The 26,818-nt window shown below is 43.2% G+C and overlaps 1 protein-coding gene across 1 annotated transcript in view; it reads left to right on the top strand.

Annotated features, from left to right (window-relative positions):
* The first annotated feature begins 758 nt into the window (after window positions 1-758).
* LOC126481160 (G-protein coupled receptor 52-like) overlaps window positions 759-26,818 on the top strand; it is a 174,757-nt gene continuing 148,697 nt past the window's right edge. The window contains exon 1 of the mRNA XM_050104729.1: window positions 759-909. Within this exon, the coding sequence (XP_049960686.1) occupies window positions 786-909 (124 nt within the window). The 5' untranslated portion in view covers window positions 759-785. The remainder of the gene's footprint in view (window positions 910-26,818) is intronic.

Here is a 26,818-nt window from a genome sequence, read left to right as displayed (position 1 = left end):
AGCATACTACCACCTATGAAAGTTACCTACCGTAAAATCTTTGCAAAAGCAGTACAGGTGCATTTATTCCACTGTCAGAGGTATAAGAACGGTTTTCACTAATAACTTTCATCTTGCTCGTTTCCGCTACAGGAAACTGTATCTCAAATTAATACATTTATCCTTCTCCATCATCTTCGAAAGTTTGCAAAATCACCACGGAATCATCCTGTAAATATTTCTACAATTGCAGGCGCCGACGCCTACGATTCTGACCCTCTGTAACGTCTTTTGACGACGTTTCTGGCCGTAGGTTCCTTTGTAAAGTTAGATCTACTAAGTCTGGTCTACAATCTTTGGAAGTGTGTAAAATGAATTGTGGAACACCCTGTTGTAAACAGATAGTAAGGGAACAGATCGTCAGGCTACAGCCAACGAGGCGGCCACACTTGCAAAACAATGGGATGGAATCACTCAACACTCACGACAAGAATGTGATTTTGCTCCGGTGCCACGTTATCTTGCTCGAGTCCTAGTAGCAGGTGTTGATGTTGCAGGAGGATGTATGGACAGGAACGGAGTGGCCGGTGACGGCGACGGAGGGGTGGCGGCCCACCGATGACGCGACGAGCACCGTCGGCGTCGTCGGCAGCAGCAGCGCCGCCACCCTCGCGTCGACCGCCGCCTCCGCCGCCGCCGCTGCCGCGGCCGCCGCCGCCGAGGGCCTGGTGGCCGCGGCGGGCGCGGGGGTGGGGGCGGCCGCCCCCGTTACCGCCGCCACCGAGCTCAACGCCACCGTCGCCGTCATGGCCGAGCTGCCGCACCCCTCCACCCTCGAGGCGCTCGTCATCACCGTCATCATTTTCATGGCTTGCGTCGCCATCATCATGGCTAACCTCATCATCATAGCCACCTTCCTCAACTTCAGAGGCAAGTGCACGCTATACTCTAGAACACTGGTTGCTGTTATTGAGCTTATACGAAATCCTGGCATACTGTCTGTATGTTACTCTTATATAGGGCTGCTGTTAATGATTCATTGGTTTTCAGTGCTATGTATTTTTCAAAGTATTACATGTACAAATATGACTGATGCGTGGATAGAAGCATAAACTGACCAAGTTTGCACTTTACTCTCTACAAATGTTCTATGAGTGCGCCTCTGCTTGCACGACACATGTACAAGTCATAGACAAGTTTGTTCCATACCTTACGTAGAAGCATCCTGTCACAGGTGATCACAGTAGCACAGGTGCGTTCTCTGACCTATTCCAGTGTTGTTGGCAGTGGGAGTACGTAAACACGATGCTTCATGTACACCAGAAGAAAAAAGTCACAAGGCGTCCAGGGGCCTTAGGGAAGAGAGTCACATTACCTACACCACTACAGCAATTCCAGCGCTGTGAAAATACGTCATGTAGTTGGTGACGAACATCGATGTTCCAGTGAGTGGGTGCCCGGTCTTGTTTGAAGATGAAATTCTAGTAATCAGCAGTCAGTTGTGGAAACAACAAGAACTGTGATATATAAAAGTAAGAGGTACCCATCACAGTCCTCTCACAGAAGAAAATAAGGAACTATACATCTTCATCTGTGACACTGTACATATAAAATTAACGTTCATGCACCACAATTTCATGAGGATTTTCAGTGCCTCACCCTCACACATTAGGGCGATTGACCTCTCCCGATAAATTGAGGTTCCTTTATCGCTGAGAATCAGCCCAACTGGTGGGCACAATGCAAGTTCAGTGGGTTCACTGTTCTATTCACTCATCAGTCTTAGCAGTGCACGTAATATTTTAGAAAATATGGATCTCTGAAAACAAATGAATCATTTATAGTCGCCTCATACTTTTATACTTTTATAAGCCTCTTTCAGGAAATCGTCAGAGAAAGTTTGACCAAGGTCGCGTAAAATGTTATCCTTCAGCTAATTTATATATATACAGCGAAATTAACAGGAGCTATAGGAAATTGACTGTTGCAACGGACTAAGTGCCTGATGTGTGCTGAAGGCACAGGCAAGTGATCTTCATTACTAGCGCGTAAATCTTCTACGCTGGGGAAAATACTGAGTTAATTAACCTAACAAGCCAACTTCATAACCACTCTTACTGGCAAGAAGTAGCTTTACTTTGAAAGTAAATCGAACAAACCGAAATAAGTTCACACTCAAATGAGTTAACTGTCGCCTGATTGTAAATGCGCTCATCTTCGATCAAGAACATAGTGGCTTTTGAGATAGATGCGAGCCGATTTCCTGCACATAGCTTTCAGTGAGCTGACCGTATTCTGCGTTCCACGCCCGACCCTTCTGATACGTCGCGGGCAACCGCTGTGCCCTGTGCAATTATCTCCGCTTGGAGAACGGAAGATCCGCGGCGACCTCCAAATTCACGTGTAGTTCGAGCTTTACTAAGATGTTTTTCCGTGCTATGACAATCGATCTCAGCAGCAGAGGTATGACAAAGCCATATCCATGTGATCGCCACACCGACAAACAACCCTTTGCTAATCGATAAACGAGGTAAATGAAACGTTGCGCAGTATACAGTCACCTTTCACCCTTTGTTAATCTTACTTTGTTTACCTCGGCCGACCGCGGTGGCCACGCGGTTCTAGGCGCTGCAGTCCGGAAACACGTGACTGCTACGGTCGCAGGTTCGAATCCTGCCTCGGGCATGGATGTGTGTGATGTCCTTAGGTCGGTTGGGTTTAAGTAGTTCTAAGTTCTAGGGGACTGATGACCTCAGTTTTTAAGTCCCATAGTGCTCAGTGCCATTAGAACCATTTTTGTTTACCTCGCTGAATAATATCCACCATAACTATAGTTCCTACCAGTTGAGACTGTAAGTTAGATTAAGAAAACTAACATTCCTGATTTGTCCTTTTTTATGGTCACCCACACGCTAATCGATGATGTTGCTTGAGAGAGATGTAAGTACAGTTTGAATCCGAAATCCACCGACAAAGTTTCGGAGGATGTTCAGGGATATTTTGGTGTAACGAGCACATGGTCTTCGGTGGTATGCTACAGAGTAACTGTATTTAGTTTGAATTTTTACGATTTATCTTTATATGTGCAACACACTGAAAATGTGTGCTCAACAACGCAAATTTTAGTTGTATGTATTATACTGGAAATCTCCACACTAGCGATCGGCAATTCTTCGGGCACCTCAGGCACCCGTGCAGCCTACATTGCCCCTGGACCCCTCAGCGTCACGAAGTCGCCCTATCGCAGTGACGAACGGACACCAGGCGGAGGTACCTGCACTAGCAGATGCCGACCCTTCCAGGGGACCTATTCACGTCTCCAACGCACGTGACCAGAAAACTGTGCCGCTATAAAGGTCGGCACCAGAAGTGCCAAGATCAGTTCATCCGGCTTCGGGAGTCTCTCCCAGCCTCCAGGCGGGTGCTACTCTCCGCACCGTCTTAGAACGCTTTCGAAGTCCATCGTAGGGATTGACGCTGCTGTATTCAGCATTCGCCGCTGTCTCCCGTGGTCCAGTCAGACAGTATCCAGGAAAAATTGTTCTGTTCCTATGTTGGTGTTATTCAGGACAGCTTCAACGGACTTAGAACATTTTCCATGCAATTTTATTGATCTAATAAGATCCTAATTGTGTTACTGCATCAGACTCTGGGATCACAATACTATCAAGTCTTCATACCTCTGACACGTTGTAATTGTGATTTTGTTATTATCGTCGGAGTATGCAGTTTTTTTCCTTCGTCAATAAACTTTTGTAATCTTTGATCACTGTTATCCTTGTGCCGGTGTCAGTGCCATAGCATTATACATGTTGTGCCTTACGTAGAAACAAACATTCGGTGCTTGCCGTTGACAACGGTAATGCCCACTTTACGCTTCGCTGTCAAGCTTGCATTCAGTGCCGCTCGTATCTGTCCCAGATACGTTCCCCCGGAAGTGCTAGTTGTATGATAAATGTTACGGACAGCTGTGTAGCTAGGTTTACTGATAAACATTTATTTTTATTATTATTGGCATTTAGCCACCGCCATAAGCCATCAATCACATTTACAAAGTACCTTTCTTAATGGTTATTCTACTATACAATTTGTTAATTGTTATTTACAAAGATATTTAGGGTAGCAATAAGTGATTTATACATGCCGTAACTATAAACTATTCATAAGCTGATTACACCACAGCAATAAAAAGAAAACACAACATACAAAAATCCACACATCAAGTACACAGTGTGCGTATATAGCTCGGTCACACTTATTTAAGTAGCTACACATCTTATTTCAAACTACTTGGGTTGAAACTACCCTGCAGCCGTCGTTGGAAGAGGAACCTTTCCGTTAACCAATGCGCCGTTGTGTCTTGCATCTGGCATACGATTACAGTAGATGAGTCACGTCTTCTCCTTCATTGCACACATCACATAACTGAGATTCTTTCAATCCTATTCTGAACGGATGGGTTAGGAATTTTCTACGATTTAAGAGCATGGTCGTAATTGTCGTTATGAAACGTTTGATCCTATTCCTATCAATAAAACAAGGGGATAACGCTATTTTAGGCTTCAGCTGGCCATACTGTACTCCTTTTGACACCTTGGACGAATCCCATTGCATTTGCCAGTCGTTTGTCGCTTTTTCTTTGATTAAGCTCAGCATTTCGCATTTAGGATTTCATCTAATTTCACCACTAGCTTCGGTAAGTTGTCTACTATTTCATTATGAAAGACAGCACTGTTCCCTGGAATCCACAAGAAATTTGTTACTGTTTCTCTTTCCCAATTTGTAACAACTTCTGTAATAGTGTTTATAATTATAGGCGACTCTCTTTTATTGCATTTTTGTTTTTTAAGATTCTTTAGTGCCCTGAGAGAATCTGTTAATATCATCATACTGCTTCGTCTGCAAGATCTGCCGTACTTTACTCCTTCTCTAATTGCAATGGCTTCTGCGTAATAGATTGTTGCATCCTTATGTAGAGAATTAAGGCTTGATAATTTTGTGTAGTGTTGTATATTGCATATCCTACTTCATCGCTATCGACGGGCTTGGATCCATCCCTCAGAATCAGGAAAACAGTATTGAGCAAAACACCGATTTCAGTCATCAATTTATCAAAGATTAGTACATTTTCTTCTTGGTAGCTGTATGGTGCTTGGAATACCGGTAAGACATCGTATTTCTGTATTTTATTTTCATAAGACATTCACCATTCAAAAGATTTCGTTGTCAGTGGCGTTCTTCTATTACTAGAGGAATAGTTAAACTTTTTAGTGTTTGACCAGTATTTCATTATGCCACTGATTAAAGGGTGTCCTATTGATAAAAAGTTATCCTTTATGCAGCACATATACGGGTTCGCTGGCTGCAGTGGAAGAGCTGCTCATGGAGTCTATGTGAGCTGCGACGGGTGCCATTGCAAACTAGCCCTACTGGTGTGTAGTCTGTTAACGTGAATCTAAAGATTAAAGTGAGTATGCGTTACCTACTTTGCTTTAGGGCCTCCGTTTTCCTCAGTTGCAGTCGTGCAAGTTCTGTAAGTTAATACCGTCTCTTGCGACTGTATACTTTTGCAGCAACCACTGAAGGTGCTTTAAAATAAAGCGAAACGCATTTGGTCTTAACAAGAGTTTTATTACAGTCGTAAAATACGGTATGAACCTATATAACCAGTAAAGTAGCCTTTACTGTCGTCAGTAGCAGCTATCGTAAGCGAGTGCAACAAGCTTTTATTTTTTAGAAAAGATATACAGCAAATACTTCGAAATTGGCACTGTTCTGCGGATATTTTCAGCCTAATACGCACACAAAGGTAAATGAGGACAGGAAATATAAATTCAATTATTCTGTAATAAAACACTGTAGATCATTGGTATCATACACCAAAATACTCAGAAAGTATTGTCTGTGGTTTTAGAGTTCACGCTATGTACAACAAGACTCATTTGGAGACGGTATGTTTGTACAATCTGGCGTATTTTTGATATCTGACTCTGAAAATGGTACAGCCACCGACTTCAGATACGTTTCAACCTGCAAACTTGGTTACTAGAGGTCGGTTTGCTAATCTGATATCCACCGGCTGTAATGTTAACATAGTCGTCGTGTCACTAACAAATATTGCAGGGGATTAGGAACTACTGCAGGAATTGAACACGTTTTGAGATGCAAATTACGGTAAATTCTTACAGAAAAGAGTAACGTTATAATGATTTCTTTGTTTGTCTAGTTCAAATATATGGACGTATATAATGTTTTAGCCCTAACTTACTGGTACTTACGTGACCGTAACCAAAATTCTTTTATATTGGTAGTAAGTAAAAAAGAGTTTCTTTAAAAATTTACCACGCCGGACGTTATGCTTACAGATGGTTATATCACAGGCATATATCTCCTGAAGAAGCAACGTGTGGTGCCATCCGTAATAAGAATTTCGCACTACGACAGTAGGTAAAGGCACAATATATGTTTCTTGATTTCAGTTTCCACGACTGACTTCCTTAATATTAATTAATGACAACACTAGGCAGTCTATTTCGACTTTACGTAATACGTAAATACATACAGGCTGAGCGGCATTGTGCACGACGCCTATTTGGAAACGCGCGTACTTCTATTTCTACGAAATGATATCTTACACAGCTAAAACGTCTTCAATAGTAACGAAAACTACAGGAGAAGGGTACAATACATATACACATTGACTGTTAAGATATTCTGATTAATAATTGCTTAAATATCCTTAAATTGGAATAAATAATGGTTCTATTTAATGAAGCGAAAGTTTCAAGGTTCACTGGTATTTACAAAGGCCAGCCAAGATTTTTCTAGAAGTTCAAATATTTAATTTGAGATATTTCCTTAACTAACATCCTATTGCTGAAAGTACACATATTTTGGACTAAAAAAAATTAGAACAACAAAACTACGACAATGGATTTTTGAAAGGACTATATTTTAAGATTAGAATATTCCAGGATTATGATGACGACAATAAATTTGAATAAAACAATCTTTTGAAACACAAATTTTTTAGAAGAGGAAACGTAATCTTTAGAAAGAAGAAATAGAGGGCATTCAATTAAGGTGTGTAAATTAGTGTGGGAATATTTTGAAGTGCAATGATTTTTTTTTCTACATTGTTATTTTTTAGTATTTCTTTGAACAAAACGTTAATGCGTCAACTTTGTACACAGCTGTTATCAACAGTCCCGGAAATATTCAATTAATAATAAGGAATATGAAAAATAAAATTTGGATAAGAATTTGCATCTTTCCTATCTACACAAATATGAACCGGTTTCGGTCTTGGACCATTGCCACGGATAAGGGTTAAAATGGTTTAAGCCACCGCATTACATACGTCGTTATGTAAGTAATGTATAGAGCATATCATGAATATCAATATACAACACAGAACTTTTAGAAGTCCTGATCTTCTCTTCAATACTGCTCTGTGTACAAATAGCATTCGTATGCTTGCTTTTAAAAGCGCTGTGTCGTGTATTGAAAGTCATGACATGCTCTAAACATTACTTACATAAAGACATATGTAATGCGGTGGCTTAACCATTTTAACCATTATCCGTGAAGATGGTCCACGACTGAAACCGGTTGATATTTTGCATTAAAATAAAAACATCTGATATTGGTTCAAATGGCTCTGAGCACTATGGGACTTAACATCTGTGGTCATCAGTCCCCTAGAACTTAGAACTACTTAAACCTAACTAACCTACGGACATCACACACATCCATGCCCGAGGCAGGATTCGAACCTGCGACCGTAGCGGTCACGCGGTTCCAGACTGATGCGCCTAGAACCGCACGGCCACACCGGCCGGCTCTCATATTCAATCATGCGTTTTATACATTATTAGGCGGCTGTTGATAGTCATTTTCCAAAAATGTTTTAGAAAAATAGCACTTACATTAGAAGCAATATTATGGGAAGTGGACATATTTCATCTTACTATGTATCAAAAATGGTTCAAACGGCTCTGAGCACTATGGGACTTAACTGCTGAGGTCATCAGTCCCCTAGAACTTAGAACTACTTAAACCTAACTAACCTAAGGACATCACACACATCCATGACCGAGGCAGGATTCGAATCTGCTACCGTAGTGGTCGTGCTGTTCCAGACTGTAGCGACTAGAACCGCTCGGCCACTGCAGCCGGCTCTATGCATCGTTTTAATCAGAAAAAGAATTAGAAACTATATCAGTTAGTGTTGTTGTTGTCTTCACTCCAAAGGCTGGTTTGATGCTGATAGCCACTCTGTTCTGCTCTGTGCGTCTTCATTACTGCATAAATAACAGCAACCTACAAACTTCCTTACTGTATTAAAGGCTTGACCTCCCTTTCCCTCCTCAATTTTTACCATCTCCACACCGACCAGCACCTTCCACTTTCCTCCATCACAAAACTGACAATTCCTTGATGCCTCAGTATGTGTACTGTCAATCGATCCCGTCTTCTAGTCACGTTGTACCCCTTCATTAGTTACTCGACGTACACATTTAGTCTTTATCATTGTTGTGTAGCACCACGTTTCAAAACAGCTTTTATTCTCGTCTGAAATGTTTATCGCCTACGTTGTACAAGACTATAGTCTGAACAATTACTGCCAGGAAAGAATTCCTAACATTTAAATTTACAATCGAGTTTACCATATATCTCTTTCACACAAACGTTTTTCACGCTGCTGCCAGTCAACATTAACGTCTTTTCTACTTCTGCCATCATCAGACATATTGCTGCCAAAATAGCAGATTTCATCTGCAGCACTACTTCCAGTGTCTCATTTACTAATGTGGTAGCATCAGTATCACCAAATTTAATTCGACTACGTTTCATTAGCCTTATTTTACTTTTTTTGATATTCATATTATAATTTCTTTTCAAGACACTACCCATTCCTCCTATGTCTTTTACCATCTCTGACAGATTTGCAATGTCATCGACAAATATATTTTCATCTCCCTGACCAGCCTCTATGGCCGAGCGGTTTTAGGCGCTTCAGTCTGGAACCACGCGGCTGCTACGGTCGCAGGTTCGAATCCTGCCTCGGGCATGGATGTGTGTGATGTCCTGAAGTTAGTTAGGTTTACGTAGTTCTAAATCTAGGAGACCGATGACCTCAGATGTTAAGTCCCATAGTCCTTAGAGCCGTTTGAACAATCATCTCCCTGAATGTTAGCTCCTTTTCCTAATTTGTTTTTGGTGTCCTGTACAGCTCACACAGCGTAAAAAGTAAAGTAAAGTCGTAAGGCGTTAATCGCTGTGAGACCCCTAAGGGTCAGATTAAGTCGTCTAATTGAATAAGTTTCTTCTACCGTCCGTGGAGTATGAGAGCTGTGTGTATAAGTGTATCTGCAATTGTAGGTGACTGTAATGGTGTGTGTGTTTAGTGCAGTGCTGTGTTTGTGTTGAGAGATGATGCGAGAAGGAAAAGAGTGCCGGCGCAAAGCCTATTCCTCTGGAACAACACCAAGCGACCCGCCAAGCTGAATGTCCCCATCCGACGGGCGATTCGCCATCAACACTCTCACATAACTCTACTTCATGAGACGCTACAGAGACGCCGGGAATTTAATCCAGGACATTGGAGAAAAGACTGGTGATCAATAACATTAACCCACCATCTCTCATCCCCTTACCGGCCATATGCTGTGAAACTTTCATCCACCACAAAGAGTCGAACAGGCGCGCTTTTGGATCTACCGCTGCAGCCCAGACGTGCCCTAGGGACCTCTATCACGGAGACTGGTACCTCAATGTACAAATAGAATAACACTGGGGAAAGGTTACAGCTCTATCTCACTCCCTTTTTAAATATTGCCTCCTTTGGCTCATAACTGCATTCTCTTTTCTGTACAAGTTGAAGATAAACTTTCGCTTCCTGCCTCCTGCCTGGAACCGCATGGACTGTAGTAGAATTGTCTTAAGTGAGAATTTGCGTTTCAAACTAAACCTCAATGGGCAGCGATGACGTGTAAGGTGCTCCCCGGACTACAATGGGATACCAATGTGACTGTCTCCCACCACACGGTCTGACAACCAGGTGCGATGGTATGAGGCGCCATTTATTTTCATAGTAGGACTCCGTCATCCGCGACAACCTTACAGACAACGGTACACCTGCGATATTCTGCGCCCTGTCTCGTTACCTTTCATGGCAAGCAACCGCGGACTTCCATTTCAGGAAGATAATGACCGCCCACATATGGCGAGCGTTTCCACTGATTTTCCTCGTGTTTGCCAAACCCTACCAAGGAGAGCAAGATCGCCGGCTCTCTCCCCTGAGAACGTTTCGGGCATTATAGCCAGGGTTTCCAACTCGGAATTCTGACGATCTAATGCGCCAATCGGATAGAATTTTGCACGATAATCCCAGTGAGGACATCCAACAACTCTATCAATCAATGCTGAGCTGGTAAATGATTTCATTGCCAGAGGTAGACCAGCGAATTATTGTGTTGCATAACTTTCGTTGCTGTTATTGTTGAATAAATTATTCAGTTTTTCTGAAGTAGTTATCATGTGTTTGCACATGCACATGACATCTTCCGGTTTCCGTCCTATTCGGATAATTCTCTCGTGGTGCGTCGCTCCTTTTTTTTTCTTAGAGTATATTTTTGCAGTGATGTGGTAAGCAACGTATTTCTATGATACCAGAATACGTTCTCAGTTTTTCGGATACAGGTATGTTACATACAGAAAGAGATAACTGTTACTTGATTCGCCTGATAAGTGTGATGTTTGGTCCTTAGAACTTTTCACACTTTCATTCTTCAGTTTTTTCCTGAAAAATATCGAATTATAATTTCAATCATCAAAAAGTACACTACTGGTCATTAAAATTGCTATACCACGAAGATGACGTGCTACAGACCCGAAATTTAACCGACAGGAAGAAGATAATGCGTTATGCAAATGATTAGCTTCTCAGAGCATTCACACAAGCTTGGCGCCGGTGGGAACACCTACAACGTGCTGACATGAGTAAGGTTTCCAACCGATTTCTCTTACACAAACAGCAGTTGACAGGCGTTGTCTGGTGAAACGTTGTTGTGATGCTTCGTGTAAAGAGGAAAAATACGTAACATCACGTTTCCGACTTTGATAAAGGTCGGATTGTATTCTATCGCGATTGCGGTTTATCGTATCGCGACATTGTTGCTCGCGTTGGTCGAGATCCAATTACTGTTAGCAGAATATGGAATCAGTCGGTTCAGGAGGGTAATACGGAACGCCGTGGTGGATCCCAACGACATCGTATCACTAGCAGTCGGGATGACAGGCATCTTATTCGCATGGCTGTAACGGATCGTGCTACCACGTCTCGATCCCTGAATCACCAGATGGGGAGGTTTGCAAGACAACAACCATCTGCACGAACAATTCGACGACGTTTGCAGCAGCATGGACTATCAAGTCGAATACCATGGCTGCGGTTACCATTTACGCTGCGTCACAGACAGGAGCACCTGCGATGGTGTACTCAACGACGAACCTGGATGCACGAAAGGCAAAACGTCATTTTTTCGGATGAATCCAGGTTCTGTTTACAGCATCATGATAATCGCATCCGTGTTTGGCGACATCGCGGTGAACGCACGTTGGAAGCGTGTATTCATCATCGCCATACTGGCTTATCAGCCGGCGTGATGGTATGGGGTGCCATTGGGCACACGTCTCGGTCACCTCTTGTTCGCATTGACGGCACTTTGAACAGTGGACGTTACATTTCAGATGTGTTACGACTCGTGCCTCTACCCTTCATTCGATCCCTGCGAAACCCTACATTTCAGCAGGATAATGCACGACCGCATGTTGCAGGTCCTGTAAGGGCCTTTCTGGGTACAGAAAATGTTCGACTGCTGTCCCGTCCGGCACATTCTCCAGATCTCTCACCAACTGAAAACGTCTGGTCAATGGTGGCCGAGGAACTGGCTCGTCACAGTTGTTGTTGTTGTGGTCTTCAGTCCTGAGACTGGTTTGATGCAGCTCTCCATGCTACTCTATCCTGTGCAAGCTTTTTCATCTCCCAGTACCTACTGCAACCTACATCCTTCTGAATCTGCTTAGTGTATTCATCTCTTGGTCTCCCTCTACGATTTTTACCCTCCACGCTGCCCTCCAATGCTAAATTTGTGATCCCTTGATGCCTCAAAACATGTCCTACCAACCGATCCCTTCTTCTTGTCAAGTTGTGCCACAAACTTCTCTTCTCCCCAATCCTATTCAATACCTCCTCATTAGTTACGTGATCTACCCACCTTATCTTCAGCATTCTTCTGTAGCACCACATTTCGAAAGCTTCTATTCTCTTCTTGTCCAAACTAGTTATCGTCCATGTTTCACTTCCATACATGGCTACACTCCATACAAATATTTTCAGAAACGACTTCCTGACCCTTAAATCTATACTCGATGTTAACAAATTTCTCTTCTTCAGAAACGATTTCCTTGCCATTGCCAGTCTACATTTTATATCCTCTCTACTTCGATCATCATCAGTTATTTTACTCCCTAAGTAGCAAAATTCCTTTACTACTTTAAGTGTCTCATTTCCTAATCTAATTCCCTCAGCATCACCCGATTTAATTTGACTACATTCTATTATCCTTGTTTTGCTTTTGTTGATGTTCATCTTATATCCTCCTTTCAAGACACTGTCCATTCCGTTCAACTACTCTTCCAAGTCCTTTGCTGTCTCTGACAGAATTACAATGTCATCGGCGAACCACAAAGTTTTTACTTCTTCTCCATGAATTTTAATACCTACTCCGAATTTTTCTTTTGTTTCCTTTACTGCTTGCTCAATATACAGATTGAATAACATCGGGGACAGGCTACAACCCTGTCTCACTCCTTTCCCAACCACTGCTTCCCTTTCATGCCCCTCGACTCTTATAACTGCCATCTGGTTTCTGTACAAATTGTAAATAGCCTTTCGCTCCCTGTATTTTACCCCTGCCACCTTCAGAATTTGAAAGAGAGTATTATAGTTAACATTGCCAAAAGCTTTCTCTAAGTCTACAAATGCTAGAAACGTAGGTTTGCCTTTTCTTAATCTTTCTTCTAAGATAAGTCGTAAGGTTAGTATTGCCTCACGTGTTCCAACATTTCTGCGGAATCCAAACTGATCTTCCCCGAGGTCGGCTTCTACCAGATTTTTCATTCGTCTGTAAATAATTCGCGTTAGTATTTTGCAGCTGTGACTTATTAAACTGATAGTTCGGTAATTTTCACATCTGTCAACACCTGCTTTCTTTGTGATTGGAATTATTATATTCTTCTTGAAGTCTGAGGGTATTTCGCCTGTCTCACACATCTTGCTCACCAGATGGTAGAGTTTTGTCATGACTGGCTCTCCCAAGGCCATCAGTAGTTCTAATTGAATGTTGTCTATTCCCGGGGACTTGTTTCGACTCAGGTCTTTCAATGCTCTGTCAAACTCTTCACGCAGTATCTTATCTCCCATTTCGTCTTCATCTACATCCTCTTCCATTTCCATAATATTGTCCTCAAGTACATCGCCCTTTTATAAACCCTCTATATACTCCTTCCACCTTTCTGCTTTCCCTTCTTTGCTTGGAACTGGGTTGCCATCTGAGCTCTTGATATTCATACAAGTGGTTCTCTTCTCTCCAAAGGTCTCTCTAATTTTCCTGTAGGCAGTATCTATCTTACCCCTAGTGAGACAAGCATCTACATCCTTACATTTGTCCTCTAGCCATCCCTGCTTAGCCATTTTGCACTTCCTGTCGATCTCATTTTTGAGACGTTTGTATTCCTTTTTGCCTGCTTCATTTACTGCATTTTTATATTTCCTCCTTTCATCAATTAAATTCAATATTTCTTCTGTTACCCAAGGATTTTTATTAGCCCTCGTCTTTTTACCTACTTGATCGTCTGCTGCCTTCACTACTTCATCCCTCAGAGCTACCCATTCTTCTTCTACTGTATTTCTTTCCCCCATTCCTGTCAATTGTTCCCTTATGCTCTCCCTCAAACTCTCTACAACCTCTGGTTCTTTCAGTTTATCCAGGTCCCATCTCCTTAAATTCCCACCTTTTTGCAGTTTCTTCAGTTTCAATCTGCAGTTCATAACCAATAGATTGTGGTCAGAATCCACATCTGCCCCCGGAAATGTCTTACAATTTAAAACCTGGTTCCTAAATCTCTGTCTTACCATTATATAATCTATCTGATACCTTTTAGTATCTCCAGGATTCTTCCAGGTATACAACCTTCCCTTATGATTCTTGAACCAAGTGTTAGCTATGATTAAGTTATGCTCTGTGCAAAATTCCACAAGGCGGCTTCCTCTTTCATTTCTTCCCTCCAATCCATATTCACCTACTATGTTTCCTTCTCTCCCTTTTCCTACTGACGAATTCCAGTCACCCATGACTATTAAATTTTCGTCTCTCTTCACTACCTGAATAATTTCTTTTATCTCGTCATACATTTCATCTATTTCTTCATCATCTGCAGAGCTAGTTGGCATATAAACTTGTACTACTGTAGTAGGCATTGGCTTTGTGTCTATCTTGGCCACAATAATGCGTTCACTATGCTGTTTGTAGTAGCTTACCCGCACTCCTATTTTTTTATTCATTATTAAACCTACTCCTGCATTACCCCTATTTGATTTTGTATTTATAACCCTGTAATCACCTGACCAAAAGTCTTGTTCCTCCTGCCACCGAACTTCACTTACTCCCACTATATCTAACTTTAACCTATCCATTTCCCTTTTTAAATTTTCTAACCTACCTGCCCGATTAAGTGATCTGACATTCCACGCTCCGATCCGTAGAACGCCAGTTTTCTTTCTCCTGATAACGACGTTCTCTTGAGTAGTCCCCGCCCGGAGATCCGAATGGGGGACTATTTTACCTCCGGAATATTTTACCCAAGAGGACGCCATCATCATTTAACCATACAGTAAAGCTGCATGCCCTCGGAAAAAATTACGGCTGTAGTTTCCCCTTGCTCTCAGCCGTTCGCAGTACCAGCACAGCAAAGCCGTTTTGGTTAATGTTACATGGCCAGATCAGTCAATCATCCAGACTGTTGACCCTGCAACTACTGAAGAGGCTGCTGCCCCTCTTCAGGAACCACACGTTTGTCTGGCCTCTCAACAGATACCCCTCCGTTGTGGTTGCACCTACGGTACGGCCATCTGTATCGCTGAGGAACGCAAGCCTCCCCACCAACGGCAAGGTCCATGGTTCAGTACGCCAGTCAGTACTCTCGATGAGCTGTGGTATCGTGTTGAAGATGCATGGGCAGGTGTACTTGTACACGCCATCCAAGCTCTGTTTGACTCAATGCCCAGGCGTATCAAGGCCGTTATTACGGCCAGAGGTGGTTGTTCTGGGTACTGATTTCTCAGGATCTACGCACCCACATTGCGCGAAAATGTAATCGCATGTCAGTTCTAGTATAATATATTTTTTCCAATGAATACCCGTTTATCATCTGCATTTCTTCTCGGTGTAGCAATTTTAATGGCCAGTAGAGTAATATTCCAGGAACAGATATATTGGTGCTCATTACGAAATGTCAAGGCGCCAATAGGAAACACGTAGAAAGCGCAGTGGCGGCAGACAGACAGCCGCCAGCGGAGGGAAACGCTGGCGGGGCAGCGGGGAGGAGGCCTGCGTGTCCGGTGCCACTAATTGCGGCCGTAATGAGCCCGGGCTGCCCGCGGCTGCTTCCCCTGCCTACTCCTGTCCCAGCCCACCTGCTGGCCCAGGCACTGGGGCACCACCCACCTTGCTCCCACGTCACACCGAGCTCCAGACGCGTCCAGTGCCTTATCGCCGGAAGCCCTCCACCACTTTGAAAGCCTGTCACTGCTTTAACGTTAGCCCGTGAGTTGATAAGACTATTACACCAGTTTTCAATGCGCTGAAATATTTCTCGTCCTATAAAAACTAATCCGTAAGTGAACAAATGCAATCCGAATATCCTGAGGCCGTCCTGGAAGACAGTCTCCTCGCCTTCCAAACTGAGTATGTAAGCTTAGACCAGATGTGGTTTAAGGGGGGTAGGACGTGAAACGGGCCGACTTGCAGCAGGAGAGGCATCACAGGACATTTTAATTTCCACTGTCTATACTTTTACAAATAAATTCATAAAACTTTGTCAGCATGACCAGGAAGTATTCAGAATTCACACTCATAGGAGTGGAAGTTCGAAAACGTAACGAAATGATTTTTTTTTTTTACATGTGAAATTTCATCATTTTTTTCACTTACTAGTGGCAGTATTTGTTGTTACAGGTACACTTTTCTTCATAAGTAAGAGAGATTCTTCGATAAATTTTGCAAACCATACAAACCATACTTAAAGGTGTATGAAACTCTAGAATTTTCCAAATCTATTAAAAACTGTGGTAAAAATTGAGGTAACTAACTATAAAATTTGTGTTTTTTCTAAACATGAAGTTTAAAATATAACAGTTCATTCGTTTTTTCATAAATTTAATAAATTCTAGAGGTTCATACACCTTTGACTATGGTATGTATGCTGTGCAAAATTCATCGAAGAATCTCTCTAACTTATGAAGAAAAGTGTACCTATAGCAACAAATACAGCCATTAGTAAGTGAAAATATGATGAAATTTCGCACGTAAAAAAAAATTATTTTGTTATGTCTTCGAACTTCCACTGCAACGAGTGTGAATCCTGAATCCTTCCTGGTGTTGCTGACAAAGTTTTACGAATTTATTTGTAAAATTACAGACACTAGAAATTAAAATGTCCTGTGATGCCTCTCCTGCTCCAAGTCGGCCCGTATGACGTCCTACCCCCCTTAAATGCAAAGAAAGAGTATCGACAGTTATTGAGAGACATGTATCAAATAAATTAATAAGAGATTTACTCATCCCCCACGGTACACTAAATAGGTCAGAACACTGTTGCAGAAGCAACGACAAAAAGCACGCTAAATTTAAAGGAACGCACATGTCTCGCAACTGGCGAAGTTTTATGGAATCTCGAAATGTAACGCGAACTTCAATACGAGATGCTTTTAATACTTTCGACAACGAAACTCGGTCTAGAAATCTGCCAGAAAATCCCAAGATATTCTGGTCGTATGTGAAGTACACCAGCGGAAAGATATAATCAATACATTCACTGCGCGATAGCGATGATGATGTTACTGATGGCAGTGCCATTAAAGCAGGGTTACTACATACGGTTATTCGAAGTCCCTTTACTATAGAAGACGCAGTAAATATTCCAAAATTCTTGCCTAGAACAACTGCCAACATGAGTAACTTCGAAGTAGATATCCTCGGTGTAACAAAGCAGCTTAAATCACTTAATAAAGGCAAGACGTCCGGTCCCGATTCTACACCATTCAGGATCCTCTCAGAGTACGCTGATACGATAGCTCCCTATTTAGTAATCATAAACAGCCGATGGCCCGTTGAGTGATCCGAACTTAAAGACTGTAAATTTTCACAAGTCACGCCAATACACAAGAAAGAGAATAAGAGTAACCTGCTGTATTGCAGACCCATATCGCTAAAGTCGATTTGTAGTAGGGTTTTGTGACATATACTGTGTTCGAACATTATGAATTACCTCGAAAAAAAAAGGAGTTATTGACAAACAGCCAACACGAATGCAAACAATATCATTCTTATTCTCATGAAGTAATGAGCACTATCGACAGGGGATGTCAGATTGATTCCATATTTTTATATTTTCGGAAGGTTTCCGACATTGTTCCTCAGAAGTGACTTCTGATCAAATTGTATGCCTGTGGAGTATCGACTCATCTCTCCGACTGGATTTATGATTTCCTCTCAGAAAGGTCACAGTTCTGAGTAACTGACAAAAAGTCATTGAGTAAAATAGAAGTAATATCTGTCTGTTCCCCGAGGAAGAGTTGTACGCCCTCTGCTAGTCACGAATTATATCAACGGCATAGGAGATAATCTAAGTAGCACTCAGATTGTTTGTAGACGATGATATCATTTAGCGTCTTGTAAAGTCATCAGACGATCAAAACAAATTGCAGAACCTTCTAGGCTAGATATCTGTAGGGTGCGAAAAGTGCCAGTTGACTCAAAATAACAAAAAATGTTGTCATCCACATGAGTACCAAAAGAACTCCGCACAATTTCGGTGACACGATAAATCATCAAAAAATGTTGTCATCCACATGAGTACCAAAAGAACTCCGCACAATTTCGGTGACACAATAAATCATGAAAATCTAAGCTCTGTAAATTCTACAAAATACTTGGGGATTACAATTACGAATAGCTTAAGATGGAATGGTCATATACATAACGCTAAGGGTGAAGCAAACCAATGACTAAAATTTATAGGCACAACACTTAGAAAATGCAACAGGTCTACTAAAGAGACTGCCTATACTACGCTTGTACTTTCTCTTCTGGAGTATTGCTGTGAAGTGTGGGGTCCGCATCAGATAGGATCGAAGGAGACCATCGAGAAAGTTTAAACAAGGTCAGGTTTTGTACTGTTGCGAAATAGTGGAGAGAGCGTCGCGGATATGACACGAGAACTGGGGTGGCAATCGTTAAAACAAAGGTATTTTTCGTTGCGGCAGTATCTTCTGATGAAGTTTCAATCACTAACTCTCTCCTTAGCGTCTGACATTATTTTACTGGCGCCCACCTACATAGGGAGGAATACTCATCATAATAAAGTAGATGAAATCAGAGCTCGCACGGTAAGATTTAAGTGTTCGTGCTTCCCGCGCGCGGTTCGAGAGTCGAACGATAGAGAAACAGCTTGAAGGCGGTTTGGTGAACCCTCTGGCAGGCACTTAAATGTGAACCGCAGAGTAATCATGCAGATGTAGATGTAGATGTAGATTAATTTCCTTTTAGATCTCTTAGTGACAAGGAACTTTCTCGTAGCGCAAAGGAAAAGACAAAATTGAAACCACAATCCTTACAACATATCTCTTGTTGCTACTCCCTACCTGTGTCTGTTAATTACTCTTTCCATGCGGCTCTAGGCGCTTCAGTCCGGAACCGCGCGACTACTACGGTCGCAGGTTCGAATCCTAGGGGACTGATGACCTCAGATGTTAAGTCCCATAGTGCTCAGAGCCATTTGAACCATAATTACACTTTACAGTTATAATTCGTCCAGGGCAAGTATTTCTTCATTCTATAGCCTACAATGCCTGAGAAACTGAAATGGTTTCAGTTGGTGTTGTAACAAAATATTAAAGTCTCCGTCGATGGAACCACGTGGCCTTGATGTTCCACCGGAAAGCGAACTTAACTGACTACGGGAAAATTTCGTTCAAACATAAGAAAATGCCACAACTGCTGAAGGTAATTTATTTATTTATTTTTTTTTATTGTATTTCAATTCCTCATCGGGGCAGGCTGGCAGCAGCATAGGCGCTGCTCTTCAGCCGAAAGACATAGAACAAAACAATAGAAGACATTTAAAAACAGCAAAGGAGAGAATAAGGTGAACATAGATATATAAAAGGGGGAACATCATGGAAGGCAACAGACAAAAAACGGGGTGACTGTAAAATGGAGATAAAAAACTGTTTAAAAGTAGCACACACAAAAAGCCACACACTGCGACGGTTAAAGGAACACAAGGCACAGTACGACAGGAGCATAAAGGTAGCGACGGATGGCATAGCACATAACAGTAACACTGACGGCGAACCTCAAGGCAGTACACAATTAAAATCACACCTCTAGATGCACACGAGAAACAGCACTAAACACAACACTGATGTGGCACACTGATGATGATCAATACAGAGGATCTGCCAGACGCTAGGAGATGAGGGAGACCTGAAGAAGGGAGGGAGGAGAAGAGATGGGGGAGGTGAGCGGGGGGCGCGCGTAAGAGGGCCAGGTAGGGAGGGATGTGGGAAGGAAAGAGGCAAGTATGGGGTGCAGGGTCTCAGGGGAAGGGGGGACGGAGGAAAATCCGCTCTGGGAGAAGGAGGAAAGAGGAAAAGGGGCCCCTGGGGAGGTGGGGGGGGGGGGGGTGTGAATAAGGCCAGGTTATAGTTGGAAGGAAGGGTAGATGTCATGGCGTAGTTCGTCATCCGGGAGGTGGAGGCGTTGGAAATTGCCCTGATGAAGGAGATGGAGGGTGTGGAGGTGGAGAGAGGGAGGGATACAGCGATAGAGGCGCGGCAATGGGCAGGGGGTGGAGAGGAAGGAGGAAACCAGAGGGTGGGGGTGATCAAGCCTGCGAACAATGTAAAGGATGCAGAGATGTTGGAGGAACAGGAGGAGGTGGGGGAAGGGGATCAGTTCATACAGGAGCCATGTTGGGGAAGGAAGGCGGATACGGAAGGCAAGGCGGAGTGCATGGTGTTCAAGGATTTGGAGGGCCTTGTAAAAGCGGGTGGAGGCGGAGATCCAGGCGACACTGGCATAACAGAGGATAGGACGGATGAGGGATTTGTAGGTGTGGAGGATGGTAGAAGGATGCAATCCCCATGTCCGGCCAGACAGGAGTTTCAGCAGGCGGAGGCGGGAATGGGCTTTCTGCTGGATGGTCAGGAGATGAGGGGTCCAGGTGAGGTGTTGGTCAAGGGTGAGGCCAAGGTATTTCAGGGTGGGGGTGAGTTGGATAGGACGACCATAAAGGGTGAGGTAGAAATCATGGAGGCGAAAGAAGCGAGTGATGATTGCCTGGGTTTTGGAGGGGTTGAGACGGAGGAACCACTGGTTACACCAAGTGGTGAACTGGTTAAGGTGGGTTTGGAGGGTACGTTGAGACCGTTGAAGGGTAGGATAGAGAGCCAGGAAGGCGGTGTCATCAGCATACTGGAGAAGGTGGACTGGTGGGGGTGGCTTGGGCATATCAGCTGCATACAAGAGATAAAGGAGAGGGGAGAGGACAGAACCCTGGGGGACGCCAGCCGTGGGATAAAAGATACGGGAGTTGGTGTTGTGGAGGGTGACATAGGAAGGACGGTGCGAGAGGTAGGAAGCGACCAGACGGACAAAATTGATAGGCAGGGCGTAGGTTTGGAGTTTAAAGAGGAGACTGGGATGCCATACACGGTCATAGGCGTTTTGGAGGGCAAGGGAAACAAAAATGGCGGAGCGACGGGAGTTGAGCTGGAGGGACAGAAGGTGAACAAGGTTGAGGAGTTGGTCAACAGCAGAGAAGGAGGGTCAGAAGCCACACTAGGTAATGGGGAGGAGGTGGTGTTGAGCAAGGTGCTGATGGATGCTGTGGGAGAGGATGGATTCAAAGGCCTTACTGAAGACGGAGGTGAGGCAGATGGGACGATAGGAAGAGGCGGCAGAAGGGGTTTGTTGGGTTTGAGGAATAAGAGGACGTGGGAGGTCTTCCACAGGTCAGGGTAGAAGCCAGTAGAGAGGACGACATTATAGAGATGGGCGAGGACAGTCAGGAAGGAATAGGGGCTTTCGCATAGGTGACAGTAGGTGACACAGTCGTGACCAGGGGCCGTGTTGCGTTTGGACCAGAGGATAAGTTTAATGTCTTGGGCTGTGATGGGAGTGTTTACGTCGGAGGGGGGCAACTGCCCCAAGTACTGGAGACTAGGAGCAAGTGGAGCGACCGAGGTATCGGCTCGTTCCATGACTGTGGGGAAAAGAGAATAATCAAAGTGGGGATCATCGGGGATGGAGAAGACCTCAGAAAGGTGGGAAGCGAAGTGGTTGGCCTTACTGAGGTTGTCAGGAAGGGGGCGATCGTTATGGAGAAGGGGGTAGTGGGGAGCGGAAAGGGAACCAGTAAGACGATGGAAGGCGGACCAGTACTTGGAGGAGTTGATAGGGAGGGTGGCGTTGAGTCGCGTGCAGGTCTGGCGCCAGTCGCGGCGTTTCGTTGCTGTAATAAGGTTCCGTACGTGTCGCTGTATTTGCCAGTGGCGTTGGAGTGTATCCCTGTCACGAGTGCGCAGGAAAGAGCGATAGAGGCGGCGGGGTTCACGGAGGAGGAGGACATCCCGCGGAGGGAGAGTGGGACGGTGTGGTTGGATGGTTTTAGTAGGAACATGGGCCTCCACAGCGTCAGTAATTACCTTCTGAAGGAAGGACGAGGCGTGGATGATGTCGTCAGGATGGCGATAGGTAAGAGGGTGGCTTTCGACCTGGGTGGAGAGGAGGAGGACATCCCGTGGAGGGAGAGTGGGACGGTGTGGTTGGATGGTTTTAGTAGGAACATGGGCCTCCACAACGTCAGTAATTACCTTCTGAAGGAAGGACGAGGCATGGATGATGTCGTCAGGATGGCGATAGGTAAGAGGGTGGCTTTCGACCTGGGTGGAGATGGAAGCCCGGGGTAATTTATTCTCTCTATGCTTGATATATACTAAAACCGAAACTTAGTTCCTACGAGAACACAGTTGTTAAGTTAACACACGTAAAGCTTTCAATAAACACTAGAAGTGTAAAAAATAACTCCGTAAGCATCCCAAATTTTATGAATATAATTAATACACATTTTTCAGGAAGAATAGAAAGTGTCATGTCTCAATTGCAAGTGCTCTTGAACAGACCACATTATGCTACATGATCATCCACATACAAAAGACGAGAAAAAAGCCAGCACCCATTTGTATTAATGCAAATGATATTAAGTACATACGACGGAAACGACGAATGAAAATTTGAACCAAGGCTGGAATTAGAAACCGGGCCTGCTGCTCGCTAGGCAGATTCGCTAATCGCTACGCCACGCTGGCGCACTTCCGATAAATGTAATGGTTAACTCATCTGTCTAGTGAGTAGGAGACACGGGTTCGAATCCTAGCTGTTGTGATATAAGTATTAATTCGTCACTTAAGTCTGTATATATACATAATTGATGTTTAAGACATGAATAGGTCTCTGGAACACGCAGTTCCATTTGACGCAAGATACTATTTAATGAGTGGAAAAGGAATGATATAATCAACTTGCAAGCCCAGATTACTGAATAGAAGCTGGATGTTGATTTCTACGTCGTCCAACGAAATTGTTAACTTAAACGAAGAACTTACAACGAGCACTCTAATTTCACGTGTCCTCAATTACCTATTCTTAGATGCGGCGAAGCACATGTAATCAAACTTAATACTTCCGTAACAGTGGTTGCTTTATTATTACGTAAAGACGCGTGTGTGACTTAGTTACTTTTTGTCGATTCGATTTATATCATTCTTATAGTGGTTACTCTCAGAAACTGCCGACTGTTCGGCAGTTCAAGCAAACTCATTGTGTGACCTTGGCTGAGCAGCGTAACGTAAAAATTTATTCTCGCCACGAACGGTTACAAAGCTTACAGCCCTATTTTATCCAACTGAGCAAAGGCTTTTGTCTTATAATACACAAACATATCACCAATGATAATTTTGAATAACTCTGATCGTATATGATTCAAACTGATTTTTTTATTTTTATTTTTAAGACAATTAACTGCTTCTTTCCATATTTAAGATGCATATGGGAATCGATCTAATATACAACACTCACAAATATTTCACTTTACTGTCTGCGTTAGCTATTTTTCGTACATGTTGGATATATTCACCAACACAACAGTAGTTTTGTTAGAAGATCGGTTGAGAAATGTTATTGACTTACGGTAAGACAATTCCTCCGAAATAAATGTTAAACTAAGAAGAACGGCCGTGAGCTCATAAGGATCAAAATTTAATTTATCTCAGATTTACTTAAAGATTATGAAATCAAATATCTTTCATCAAACTTGGAAACAAGATGGATCTAAGCTGTATAGTTCTTAATGGGTGCCAATAATTGAACTAAATGAGAAAAAAGTAAATTAGTATCAAACTACAGCGTGCTCACACTTCATTCACCACGTAAATGTCACTACAGCTATTGTATATAGGTTATGACATGTTCGATACGCCCGCCATCATTGGTGATGATGTGGCGGATACGAATAGCTAAATTCTGTATGACCCGCCGTAGTGTCGGAACATCGATACTGCCGATGACTTCCTGAATGGGTGTTTTCAGCTCCACAAAGGTTTGGGTTTGTTGCTGTACACCTTCTCTTTACTATAGCCTCACAGAAAGGAGTCACATGTGTTCACATCCTGAGAATATGGCGGCCAATCGAGGCCCATCCCAGTGACATCTGGGTACTCCGGAGCCAGAAGGGGTACCAATAGTGCTCCTCCAGGACATCAAACACTCTCCTGCTTCGATGGGGTCAAGCTCCATCCTGCATGAACCACGTCTTGTCAAAATCCGGGTCACTTTGGATAAGAGTGATGAAATCGTGTTCCAAATCCTTCACTTACCGTTCAGTAGTCACCGTGCCATCAAGGAATATCGCACAGATTATTCCATGACAAGAAATTTCACAGCACACAGTCACCTGTTAAGGGTGAAGAGACTTCTTGATCGCGAAATGCGGATTCTCAGTCCCCTAAATTCGCCAGTTTTCTTATTGACGAACCAATCCAAATGAAAGTGGGCTTCGCCGCTAAACCAAACCACATTCCTATCAAAGTCCTGTCCGGCAATTATGTGGACGATAGTGTGGCGAAACACACCCGCTGTTCCACGGACTTGGAGCTTAATACCTGATGGGTTCGTATTTTGTAGGGAAGAGATGCAGGTCTTCAACAACAATTTGTCGCAGTGTCTCCCGGTTAGTTCCCACGCGTTTTGCAGCTCATCTGGTCAATTTCCTTGCGCTGTTTTGAAACACAGTGCCTGTCTTCTCGATGTTTTCAGGCATTTTCAGCCTGTTTGGACGACCGACGCTGCCAACACTATCATTACGGCCACTACCAATTCTCTCAAACTTGCGAATCAAATTCTTGATTTTTAGCACACTTGGATCGGTTGTCTTCAGCTTGAGATCGGTTACAAACTTCCTTTGAGCCGCAGTTGGGTTGTTATTGCTCGCATAATAAGCCTTCACAAGGACTATAGGCTCAGACTCTCTGTACCGTGCCGCAGTGGCCGAGCGGTTCTAGGCACTACAGTCTGGAACCGCGAGACCACTACGGTCGCGGGTTCGAATCCTGCCTCGGGCATGGATGTGTGTGACGTCCTTAGGTTAGTTAGGTTTAAGTAGTTCTAAGTTCTAGGGGACTGATGACCTCAGCAGTTAAGTCCCATAGTGCTCAGAGCCATTTGAACCATTTTGAGCTCTGTACCGTGACGTTTTCACGTACAAATGGCCTACAACAACAAGGCGCGTGCGCGTGCACATACTAATTCCCATCATGCCCCGCGGTCAAACGTGCAGTTTGAACGTCCTAATGCAAACCGTTCAGAAGTTATGATGATTTTATTTCATATAGTTTAATAATTCTCACTCTATATGTTGCATTATGAGGACTATGTTTTTAAAACAATCAGACAGAATAATTATTGAAAATAATTATTAAGAAATTGTAAAGGTATTACAAGCAAATTTACCTATCATTAGCATAAGATAACTACATCCATTGGTTCATAGGAAATAACAGTTTCTTGAGCTATTGAAATCTTTACGAACTTCGACAACTGCCAAACAATTCGTAAGATTCTGATGTGATATTTGGAATCGTACATGTGATACAGAACAAGTAATATACGACATGGAAATGAGGAATAAAACCTGTCTTTAAACAATTGTATGTCAGAAGCTATTGAGAATATGAAACACTATTTTCTGAAAATTTGAGCAGAGTTTAACGGCAATATCCGTATACACTTGTCAGAGAATTTCTTACACTAAAGTTTTTGCCTTTGAAGTTGCTGCGTCGTCGAAAACTGTGATAGAAAACAAATTTGTATCTAATATTCGCTTCTGTGACCAAGTAGATAAACAGGGCTCGCCAATGTACCTGCAGAAGCCGTTATTCGTACTGCAGCTATGGCTCACATACTTGAACAACTACTATGGCGGGCAAATCTTACAATCTGCAAACCATAAATTTCAGCGACGGCCTCTCTATGCACACTGAAATAACAAAAGTCATTGGATACCACTTAATACACAGAGTACGCGAAAGAACTTGCCCCCCCCCCCCCCCCCCCCCTCTAACACTCTAACAGCCGTGTACCGCAAGTCTCTAGAGGAACGGAAGGTTCCAAATGACTGGAAAATAGCACAGGTAGTCCCAGTCTCCAAGAAGAGTCGTCGAGCAGATGCGCAAAAATATAGACCTATATCTCTGACGTCGATCTGTTGTAGAATTTTAGAACATGTTTTTTGATCGCGTATCATGTCGTTTCTGGAAACACAGAATCTACTCTGTAGGAATCAACATGGATTCCGGAAACAGCGATCGTGTGATACCTAACTCGCTTTATTTGTTCATGAGACCCAGAATATATTAGATACAGGCTCCCAGGTAGATGCTACTTTCCTTGACTTCCGGAAGGCGTTCGATACAGTTCCGCACTGTCACCTGATAAACAAAGTAAGAGCCTACGGAATATCAGACCAGCTGTGTGGCTGGATTGAAGAGTTTTTAGCAAACAGAACACAGCATGTTGTTCTCAATGGAGAGACGTCTACAGACGTTAAAGTAACCTCTGGCGTGCCACAAGGGAGTGTTATGGGACCATTGCTTTACACAATATATATAAATGACCAAGTAGATAGTTTCGGAAGTTCCATGCGGCTTATCGCGGATGATGCTGTAGCATACAGAGAAGTTGCAGCATTAGAAAATTACAGCGAAATGCAGGAAGGTCTGCAGCGGATAGGCACTTGGTGCAGGGAGTGGCAACTGACCCTTAACATGGACAAATGTAATGTATTGCGAATATATAGAAAGAAGGATCCTTTATTGTATGATTACATGAAAGTGGAACAAACACTGGTAGCAGTTACTTCCATAAAATATCTGGGA

The sequence above is a fragment of the Schistocerca serialis genome, chromosome 5, assembly GCF_023864345.2.
Source record: "Schistocerca serialis cubense isolate TAMUIC-IGC-003099 chromosome 5, iqSchSeri2.2, whole genome shotgun sequence".
Lineage (NCBI taxonomy): Eukaryota > Metazoa > Arthropoda > Insecta > Orthoptera > Acrididae > Schistocerca > Schistocerca serialis.
This window is presented reverse-complemented; position numbering and strand designations above follow the sequence as displayed.